This window comes from Malus domestica, chromosome 15, assembly GCF_042453785.1.
Source record: "Malus domestica chromosome 15, GDT2T_hap1".
Lineage (NCBI taxonomy): Eukaryota > Viridiplantae > Streptophyta > Magnoliopsida > Rosales > Rosaceae > Malus > Malus domestica.
Window position 1 is genome coordinate 49,410,372 of NC_091675.1, and position 10,656 is coordinate 49,421,027.

Below are 10,656 nucleotides of genomic sequence, written 5' to 3' on the forward strand. Positions count from 1 at the left end.
AAGTGTTTGGTAAAAGTAAAATATCCTGCTTATTTTAAAAATAATGTTCTTCGGACAACAACTTTTAAAAGCAGCTTGTAGATTGCTTTTTAGAGTTGCTTTAATAAAAAGCTGACTTGAGCCTTTAATAAATATTTTCAATTATTGTAATACCTTCATTAATCTTTTGAAAACAACAAATTTACTCTTCTACACACATTTTATCTCTTAGAGAATAAAGTGACTGCTACAACCTCAGACCATGATTGTTGTCACTGCACCACCAAACCCACAACCTCCACTACTGTAACCACAAAAACAACCGCCATTACACCATTGTCACCACCATCATTACCACCACCGCCACCTCCACCACCACAACCGCAACCCCCACCATTGTCACTGCAACCACAACCTCCATTATCACTATTGTCACCACCATCATTTCCACCACCGTCACCACCATAACAGCAACCGCCACTATTGCCACCGCAACCGCCACTGTCACAATTGTTACCTCTGCACCCCAACCACAATATCTCACTATTAGCACCACCACGGCAACCGCCACCGCCACCACCATTACCACCATAGTCCTTGCCACTACTGTCATCGCACCACTCCTATTACTTATCATTGCATACAATTAATTATATCAATTTTACATTAAATTTTACCAAACGCTCTTACACTACTTTTTAAACTCACATCACTTTTAAAATACGGTTAACCAAACGCTTATCTGTCTTACTTTACATCTGATTATTCTCAAAATATAGCATAATCAATTTTTGTAAAAAGCACACCCCTACCAATATTGTTACCTCTGCACCCCAACCACCATATCCCACTATAATTAGCACCACCACTGCACGTCCACCATTTATGCTACCATCACCACCATTGCAACCACTACCCCCACCACCATTACCACCATTATCCCCGCTGCTACTGTTGTCGCACCCACTCCTACTACTATGTCCATTCTGTCATTGTATGCAACTAATTATATCACCTTTACATTAAATTTTACCAAATGCTTTTATACTGCTTTTTAAACTCACAACACTTTCAAGTTACATTTAACCAAACGCTCATCTTCTTTACTTTACCGCTGATTGTTCTTAAACTGCAAAAATCATTTCTGTAAAAAACACAACAATCACAAACTGAAGTTGAATGTACCATCGGCAATGTCGGCATCGATTAGTAGAGGAGGCTTAGGACAAAACTTAGTACCATTTTTGGATGCCTACTGATGCTGGGTGTGGGTTTTATTGGGGGCAGAGCAATCAGGGCCCCAACTAGAACCGGCCTTGTCCCTATCAATTATTTTTTTTTTTAAATGTTGCTTTAATTTCCCTCTAAAATAAGAATTAAAACCTAGCATTTTCAAAGCCGTGCAAGTCGCCAACTCTATTAAGCGATTTCTTCATCATAGCCACCTTAGCCAGCTTCTCAGCCGCTCTCCAAGCCGAAGTCGGTGTGAGGGGCTCCTCATTTTCATCCAAAACCGCTGTCACCGCCTCGTCCCTCTCACCACCGCCTCTCCACCGTTGGATCATCATCATCTGCTGTTCCGCCTCCATGATCTTCTGCTGTCTTCTCCAATGCAGCTCTGACAGCTCAGCTTCCAAGACGCGCACGTACTCGTCAGTCGATACTGAGCTGGATTTCATGAGCAGAGCCCGAGCCGACGCAAGCAAATGATGCGCACTAGGGTAGTCATTGTGCTCAACCAATCTCCGTGACTCGGCTACGGCGCGGGTTGTAATAAACAGCCCTCTCAACCGTTCGATCTTCGGACACGACGAAGATCTCACGGCATCCGCGAGAGGTACTAACAGTGCCTGTTTTCTGCCATGCACTGTCTCCTGAGTAGCAGGATCCTTGTAGAGACACCGGGCGGACATTACAGTTTGGGGTCCACGAGCTCTAGGAGCACGTGGAACTCGCAACTCCACAAGAAGCTCCCACTCCTCCTCAGCGTATAAGTCGCCGAGCCGAACAGAAGCTGAGCCGTGCACTGCTGGCCCACCATTGCACGAATATATAGCTGATATCTCCGCGGGAGCCGAGCCGGAATCAAAGCCCAGCTGAATTCTCAAGTCCTGCACCACCACACTCACTATTCCACCAACGCATTTGGCAAAGGCGTCCTCAGCCGGCTCCTGGCCAACGCCGCCGGTTTCGCGGAACCCGAAATCATGAACTGGGATTTCAATGTGAGCGAACCGGGTGGACGATACTTGGCTTGAACTTTGACGACGATTGCCCGATGTTTTCACCCTCTCATCATGACCGTCGGATAAGAGCATGACACTGGCCACTGGATTCTTCTCCCTCCGATCATCAAGCACCTTAGTCGCCTTCCTCAAGGCGTCACCCACACTCGAACCTTGGCCGCATGCAAGCCGGTCAACGACCCTTCTAGCCAAACGTTGACCATGGGCCGTCATTCTCTTCAACGACAACAACCGTTTCGTCGAAGCGGAAAAAGCGACAATCGAAAGCCGGTCGTTGGAGCCGAGCGATGAAATGACCAAACGCATGGCGCGTTTCAACATCTGGAGCTTCGCGCCGGTCATGCTTCCGCTGACGTCGAGCACCGTTACCAAATCGATCGGCGCGCGATGCGAAGGGTTTAAAATCGGCGGCGGTGGTGCCTTGACCCGCAACGCCACGACATAAGTATCGGAGCCCCGACCCGAAAAGAGCAAAGCGGATTCGGGCAAAATCCGCACCTGAACTTTATTATTGGTTTTAAAATCTCTGCAGTTGGTCTGGGCATCGGAAGATGAAGAGTTGGGATTGACGAAAAAACCCTGGAACTCTTGGACGTCGTCGGTCTCGGGGTCTGCGACGGCCTCGTCTTCTGCCTCCTCGTCGTCGGCTTCTGGGATGGGGATGATCCGAGACGTCGGAGAGAGAAGAGACTCGTCGTCGTCGTACAATGGCTTCGACGAGGCTCTCGGTGATGATGTGGACTCCATTACTATCTTTTTGTCGGCCTCGGCGGGCTTGGATTTGGGTTTCTGCTTTGGGGTGGTTTGGCTTCGGATGACGTCGTTCTGGGCGGCGTTGTTGTTGTTGAGGTTTTGGTGGATGGCGAGGAGAGGGACGTCTTTCCAGGTGGAGTTGCAGACGGGGCAGACGAGTTTGCCATGGCTGCGGACATGGATAGCTATGCAAGGGAAGTGAAAGGAGTGGCTGCACTCTGCCGTGTAAATGGCGGTGCTTTGGCCGGTTTTGACGCTGTTCAAGCATATCCTGCAGCTGCTCTGTAAAAGTTAAAAAACACGTCAAAATGAAAACAAATTTCAATTTACTGGGTAATAAACTGATTAACGAATTAATGGTTGGATTAATCATTAACATAAGAGTTGATTACCCGAAATTTGAAGCTGTTTCGGAAGAGGGAGAGCTTGAAAGGGGATCGAGGAGAAGTTGGGTTGGAGCTCGAGAGAAACGACGTTCTACTACGGTTTGGAGTACTGGTTTTGCACTCAAGTTTTCTGGGATTTTCATGGTCGCCAACCTGGGTTTGCTGCTGGGTTTGCAATCTCGAGGTGGTAGGATAGCTGCCACTGGAGAAGAAACCGAGCCTGGTACAGCTTCTGGGAGTGGTACTTGGGCTGGGACTTATCTTTTCAGAGAGTGTGGATTCTTCGGCTGGATCTCGAGGGATTGTAGTGCAGAAAGCTCGCCTCCAACCAGTTCCCATTTCTCAATTCAAACTCACAGAAATATAACAGATCATAAAAAGCAGCACAATAATGTTATGTATATAATTTATCTAGTTTAACTTTTTAGAGAGCAGACGAGAAAGAAGAAGCATAATTGAGAAAAGGGCAGAAGACCAAAGGGGAAGAAGGAATTTAGGAAGAAGAGAAGAGAGAGCATGGGATTAACAACAAGAGAGAGAGTTCCTGGTCCTCTATGCTCTGGGTCTGGCCTGTAGACTTCCTTCTCTCTCCTTATTATTTTGGCTTTTTATTTGTTTTTCTTTGTATTGATTGAGAGCACCAGAAATATCTCTGCAACCAAAAGACTACAGATCTACTGCTTCTCTCTCTCTCTCTCTTCTTTACGCGGTGTTCTGCTTCAGAGATTTTCTGAAATTCAATATTTATTCGTATTCGATGGAAAAGGTGATTTAGGATTTTACCCTCGGTAACCACCAACCCAAGTCCCCAAGGTACCGTTTGGTACGGATGAAAATCCTTCGCATCCTCACAAATTTATACCATCAATTTTTATTAGATATTTTTTATCTGTAACCGTAAATAAAAAATTAAAAATAATTTTTAACTATATAATATACGATAAGTAGAAAAAATTATAAAGATCACTAAGATCACTAATATACAACACCCAGATAAAATTCAAATTCATCGCTAACCCAACTCATCAGTAGTGGCGGATCTATTTAGCGACCTGAGAGGTCACAGGACCCATCAGCGACCTTAAATATTTGCTTGAAATTTTCCGGGGACCCTTCATTCCGGAAGAATAAGGCCTTTGCAAGCTGCCGCGACAGCTTCTTCACCAAGAAGACGACTGCGCAAAGAAGAAAGAAATGTTCCTTTTTTCAACCATGGCCCAAAACGCTCATTTTGGCAATTTGTATTAATTTTTTAAAAAAACATAAAATTAAAACAATGGGCAAAACGCTGTCGTTAGTCCCTTTGTTATTTTAACTCCTTAGGCCCCCAGCACGTCCCCCATAGTCCCATCCTACTTTCAACATCCCGATGCCCCCATTTTTACATGTTCACCTAATCTCTATTTCCCCAAAATTCTCAAAACCCTAAAATTCTAAATCAATATTTTGATTTTTTTCTCCAATATTTGTTGACCCTAAAAACTACCAAGCCTACGTGGCGCGCATGCCGAGTAATCTATGAGCTAACTACGTCTTTGGGTTGAATCGGGCATGCCAACTCGACTGCCGAGCTCGGCTGATGAGTAAATGTGTTGACGTTGCGTTGAGCGTGCGGCTGACTTCGTCTTGCAATTGCGACCAAGGAAGGAACACGTCTCGGCCTCTTAGGTTCTCGAACCTGAAGACAAGGCTACTATTCTTACGAAGTTCACAAATCGTCGTCGTCGGATTCGGTCACAGTGATGGTATTCGTCAAAATAAACTCACACCGAATCGACACCAGAGTGTAGGGGCACATATACTCAAAGCGGATATAAGTCTTAACAGTAAACATGGTTCGGCCATCGAAATGCTGAACTCTAAATCTCACTTAAGAATATCCAATCATAAAATAACTCGACGTGCAATGTGTCGAGCCCAATAAACTGTAACACCTTACTTCACCGAGAAGGCTGATGAGATGACTTCGACCAATAAGGATTCGAAAATCCTTCTCGACTGAGACTTGGATAGATAACCAGTTGCCCTCGACGCAGTGCTATTTATGCCAACTGAAGATGTTGCGAGATCGGCTGATTCTACGGTGACAGTGTTGTTTATGCTAACTGAAGATATCACTGGTTGCCTTCACAGTGCTGTGTATCCAAACTGAAGGTGTGTTGGCGAAAAGAAAAAAGAAAAAATCTCAAGGTTGTTGAGAGAATTTACGCAGGGCAGTTGTGTGTTGAATTGGAAGGGGCTTGTGTTGATATCTTCACTCCCTATTTATAGCAGCCAACCTGTATTGAATCTCAATCACTCCCGGATTAGAACTCCTTCTTATGATTCAACTTTATCTCGACCAATCATATTCCTACTAGAACTTCGAACATAACGCGTTATCAGACTGTATTCAATCTCAGCATCCTGATCCCATCGAGACTCCCTCTCATAACAAGATTTGTCTACATTCCAATTTTCGATAGGATATGGCCAATTTCGACCGCGCGGCCCATGGGCTGAATATTTCCTTATGACACATGTTTACGACTTTTGGGCCGAGGATGAATCTAAACTCGGCTTATCCAACACTGGGCCGAAAAAGATCTAACTCGGCCCAAAATAATATTTTTTGGGCCCAAGCAATTGCCCTTCGCTTCTGAGGTCGTTGACCTATACTCCTTAGTTCGAGTCTCGACCTTGAAGAATTGAAACCAATTCTCGGGAACTACCACCACGCGCACTTATGAGACGTAATCCCACAATCTCGATTTCCAAACCGTGCTGCCACTTGCCAACCCCCTGGTTACCTTAGCAGCCTTTAATCATGATCCTCGAAACCATGCGACCTCCAAAATGTCTCTCTTGCATTAAAACCGCCGTAACACGCCATCGTGCGTCTTCAATCCGCGAAAACCTCAATCCTCTCGCCTTGATTTTCTGATCATGTACAATGATTAGTATCTCTCCCGCTTGATGATACCCTAGATTTTGAAAATCAACCGTTTAGCCTTCCGTTCCTAAATGTCTATAAATACCTGGATCTCTTCCATTCGTACCTTACGCTCTATCAAACCTTTGAAATTTTCTTGCCGTTCTGTTTTTTAAAACTTTCAAAAACCAGGGATTCTGAAATTTTCATCTCAGAAATTTCTAACCTTTCCCCAATGGCCTCCTTTGTCTCAAAACTCTCATCTGAGTGCAACAAGTGCAAGGATTTCATTGATCAGCACGCTATCAAGACTCTGCATTTCGAGGGTGAGTCAAACACTACTCACCAAGTTCTAGGCCCACTCTTCAAGGATACGGTGCCATCATCCATCATCAATCTGTTCAAACAATACTATTTGGCAGGTTTGCTGCAAGGATTCGATTGGTCGAAGTGGTGCCAGTCGAAACCTCAGGGATTCTAGCATTCGCCTAATGCGAATTGGGTGGCCTGGGTCGTTCGGATAGAAAGGTTCTTCGGTGAAGAGTGGAAAACTCTTAGTATCTACGACGCTATCAAGTTCTCGACCATGGAGATTGCAATGGATAAAGAGCTCCTCATGGCAGCTCTTAGCCTCTGGTGCTCGGCTACCAACACCATGGTCCTTCCATTCGGTCCTATAACCCCTACCATCCTCGACATCTCGGCTATCATTAGGAATTCTCCTTCTGGCATCCCGATTGACGCCACCTTTATTGGATGCCCCTCCAACCTTGACCTCAAGGCGTTGTTTGACAATCAAGTCATCGAGACGTTGAGCCAGGAAGGTCAAGAGCCTTCAAAAAATAATGTTAAAAAATTGCACAAGAATTTTCTGAACTACAACACTCTTATCCTCCATTTTGCTGGTCGAGGAGAGGCGAGTCTTCGGAAGGGGGAACACGAGGCTTTCATGTTTTACTGGTATAACAAATTCATTTGTTGTACCAAGTCGAATAAATGCTTGGTCGAGAACATATCGGTGGCGGAAGCTCTGGCTAGTGGCCACTCTCTTGCGCTCAATCCCGCCATCCTCGCCAACCTTCTTCGTTGCTTGGCAGAGACGACCCTCAACAGAATCGACCCGCACCAGAATGGACCTCTCTAGGTGTTCCAACTCTGGTTGCAGGTTTATTTCTCCACGCTTCGGCCAGAAGTCTTCGACCTCCAGTCTACTGTAGCGCTCGGCCTTCAATTGGCCTCCCGACCAGTGCCCTCTCACCGAGCTGAAGAAGTCTTTAAACACCTCTTCGACCTGGATGTCCTCTCTGATGACGAATTTTTGATATGTCGTCGTCAATAATATCCTCGCTCCATCAAACTTCCCACATCGACTTGGAATGACAGCCAAGATGCCGTTTTTTGACAAAACTGGGGGTCGTTCCTATTAACTCGCTACCTTCCCTTTGGTTGTGATGCTCATCGAGCAAGTTGGGAAGTTTATCACCCTCACTTTGCGCCCTGGTAGCTCGGTTACCTCTAAGGTTTCCCATTGCCTTTACTATCTTCTCGCTCCCTTCTAACCCAAAGGCGCGTCTCTGGTTCTTCGAAAAGGGAGTGTAGAGATGCTGAGAAAGAATTTCAGGAACGATGTAGGAAATTTTATCTTTGACCAAATTCTCCTGAATCTCTCGACATTGATATCTTCAGTGATTGGTAGGAAGAATATACGCACGACTTTTTTGGCACTTCGGTCGAAGAAGTCGTCAGCAAAATTTTTGGTGACCAGCCCAAGAAACCCTTCATCCCTCAACTTAAAGAGATGCCATAAGGTATACCTTTGCTTCTACCTTTATTCTTCAGATATTTGAGTGATTCTACTAACGAAGCTTCGCTTTTTTAGGCGGTCGGGTACTGAAACAAGCGGACGTGGTCGTCCCTACAGTGGTCAAGAAAAAATTGGCCCCTTCCTCCAAAAAACCAATGCCACCACACATAACCCACCGAGCAAACGACCTCGCCTGGACGCTGAGACAATAGGTGAAACTCCCCATCCCCCAAAACGTATCAAGAAATTGGCGAAGAAGAGAGCACGGGAGATTCATGTTATCTCCAGCCACACCACTAGGACATCTGCTCCGAATGCTTCTCCTCCTAATCCCGTTGCTCAGGCTTCAGCAGATAATCGCCCTTCTTCTGCTAGCCTGGCAACCCAAGCTCAACCAATCCCTGAGGTCCCCGAAGTCATGGTTGAACAGGTTGTTGTCCCCTCGGTTGACTTGCCTGCAGCTCCAAGGTCAACATGAGTGCCTGTTCTGGGGAAGACGACCCCTTCGATTGGGAAGGATCTTTCTAAGAATCCCAAGCATTCGGCGGTCATCTTAGAAGAGGTACGATTATGCCGTCAAATCCCTTTACTTTTTAAGTAACAAAAATGATTAACACTTTTTATTTTAGGATAATGAGAGTGACGAGACTTCGCTGGCGAGTCGCCCTCAACCAACCCAAGCTCCTTCCGTTGATCTTCCCCCCGTAATTGAGGCAGCTGATCAAGTTGATCCTTCTATGGCCAATCGCGAAAAGAGGCTTATGGTCGAGCCTGAAGCGACGTCAGAAACTCCAATTCACCCTTAGGACCAAGACCTCGGCATCCCTCCTCAAGAAGTGACCTCGACTTTGGTAAGGCTCGATTACTTTCTATTGTCAATTTGTTATAACATGTCTGAACCGAGAAAATATTAAATGTCAGGTGCCCGGTTATTCATTTCACCGAAAATTTTATACGCTGAAAGGTGTTATCTATATTTCCTGACCACCTCAGTGGCCATCGAACGTAGATAACCTTCATCGGCCACGTGAATTAAGAAGCAATCTGAAACATTAGGCTCGGCCATTAAGTTCTTTAGGGTCGAGCAACGAACCTGAAGACATGGCCGAAGTCTCATCTCGACAGGTTTAAAACAAAAACCTTCTTGCTATATTCTTTTGTGATTTTCCTTGCGCTTAAACTGTTTTCATGTGCAGCCTACATGGGAAGTCGAGTTTGACGCTCTTCTCTTAAGCACTTCTGGAGTGGTTGGTCCTTCGGTAGCTACGAATGAACCTGCTGAATCAGCTACTCTTGTTCGGTTGCAAGAAGTTTTGTCTCTCTCAGCTTCACAAGTCATCGAGTGTAAAGGTCTTGATTTGTTGGGTGCATGCCTAAACGACCTCAGAACTGATGGTCAATTGAGCACCGAAGCTGTCATTCAAGCTTCGTCCACCTTGGAACGAACCCAGGAATCCTTTAGTATTTTTTAGAACGTTCATCGGGCTGACGATGACTTGAAAGCTGCAACAGCCGTTCAAAACACTCTTCGTCCGAAGGTTGACTCTTTAAAGGCGAAAAAGAGGCCTTGGCCGACCTTGATCGTCAAATAGCCGAATTGGCAAAACGAAGGTCGGCCATTGTTTCTGAGCTTGCGAGGAACTTTGAGTCGGGCGGAAAATCTTGCTTAACCGAATAAGCGGCAAACGTGACGCGAATTGAGCAGCTGAAGATAGACAAGAAGAACCGACAAGCTGAGGTCATAATGGGCGAGGTGAGGTGGTTGGAGCTGAAGGCCTTTCTTGGAACTCTTCTTCCTTTATCAACCTAGAATTATTTGATTGTAAACCGACCTATCAATGAAATGAACTTGATGAAATGAAATGAGCTTTTATTCTTGCATCTCCCATGTGACTGGGTAGTATTTCTTTAAAAACTTTCCATTGATTGGCAACTTGTGAATAATACCAGTTTGATCTCTAAAATGGTATGCCCCATTGCCAAGGACTTTGTGGACGACGAACTGTCCTTCCCAATTCGGCGACCATTTGCCGAACCTGGGGTCTTTAATTCCCACGGGTAGCACAGTTTGCCAAACTAACTCTCCCTCGTTGAACGTTTTTTGTTTGACTCTTTGATTATAAGCTCGCTCGACAATTTTCTTTTGTGCCACTAAAAGATTGTAAGCGTCAAGCAGATCTTCTTCCAAATCTTTTAACTCTTGTAACATGGCCTGGTTGTATTCGGCGTTGGACAAACTACTCTGCTCGATCACGCGTAAAGAATTTACACTTAGCTCAACCGGTAATATTGCGTCATGTCCATAGGTTAACGCATATGGGGTGGTCCCCGTTGCCGACCAGGGTGAAGTTCGGTATGCCCATAAGGCTTCATTCAATTTTAAATGCCACATGTCAGGTCTTTCATTTATCATTTTTTCGAGAATGCCGATCAAAACCTTATTACTTGCTTCAGCTTGTCCATTCGCTTGTGGATAGTATGGTGTGGACTGCTCAAGCTGAATTTTTAAGCTCGCCGACTCTTTGAACCTTTCGGCTGTGAAGATTGTGCCATTATCAATTATGATCGTTTCTGGTA

At 45.4% G+C, this 10,656-nt stretch overlaps 2 protein-coding genes across 2 annotated transcripts; both read right to left on the reverse strand.

The window, feature by feature from the left end:
* Window positions 1-251: 251 nt before the first annotated feature.
* Window positions 252-1,182, reverse strand: LOC114821428 (uncharacterized). Its single transcript, XM_029093529.1, has 3 exons — window positions 1,165-1,182; window positions 804-965; window positions 252-602 (listed from the first exon to the last, which is right to left on the reverse strand). Exons 1-3 carry the CDS (start codon window positions 1,180-1,182, stop codon window positions 252-254), a joined length of 531 nt encoding a protein of 176 aa, XP_028949362.1.
* On the reverse strand, window positions 1,150-4,096 carry LOC103402027 (E3 ubiquitin-protein ligase WAV3). Its single transcript, XM_008340771.4, has 2 exons — window positions 3,371-4,096; window positions 1,150-3,260 (listed from the first exon to the last, which is right to left on the reverse strand). Exons 1-2 carry the CDS (start codon window positions 3,701-3,703, stop codon window positions 1,356-1,358), a joined length of 2,238 nt encoding a protein of 745 aa, XP_008338993.3. The 5' UTR covers window positions 3,704-4,096; the 3' UTR covers window positions 1,150-1,355.
* Between the last annotated feature and the right edge of the window lie 6,560 nt (window positions 4,097-10,656).

What these genes read in the sequence shown, in the direction of transcription:
- LOC114821428 (XM_029093529.1), bottom strand. An exon ending in ATGGTGGTTGGGGTGCAGAG is followed by an intron (nt 603 to 803) that starts GTAACAATATTG and finishes GATAAGTAATAG; the next exon opens with GAGTGGTGCGATGACAGTAG.
- LOC103402027 (XM_008340771.4), bottom strand. Translation starts at nt 3,703, where the DNA reads ATGGGAACTGGTTGGAGGCGAGCTTTCTGCACTACAATCCCTCGAGAT. An exon ending in GAAACAGCTTCAAATTTCGG is followed by an intron (nt 3,261 to 3,370) that starts GTAATCAACTCT and finishes TAACTTTTACAG; the next exon opens with AGCAGCTGCAGGATATGCTT.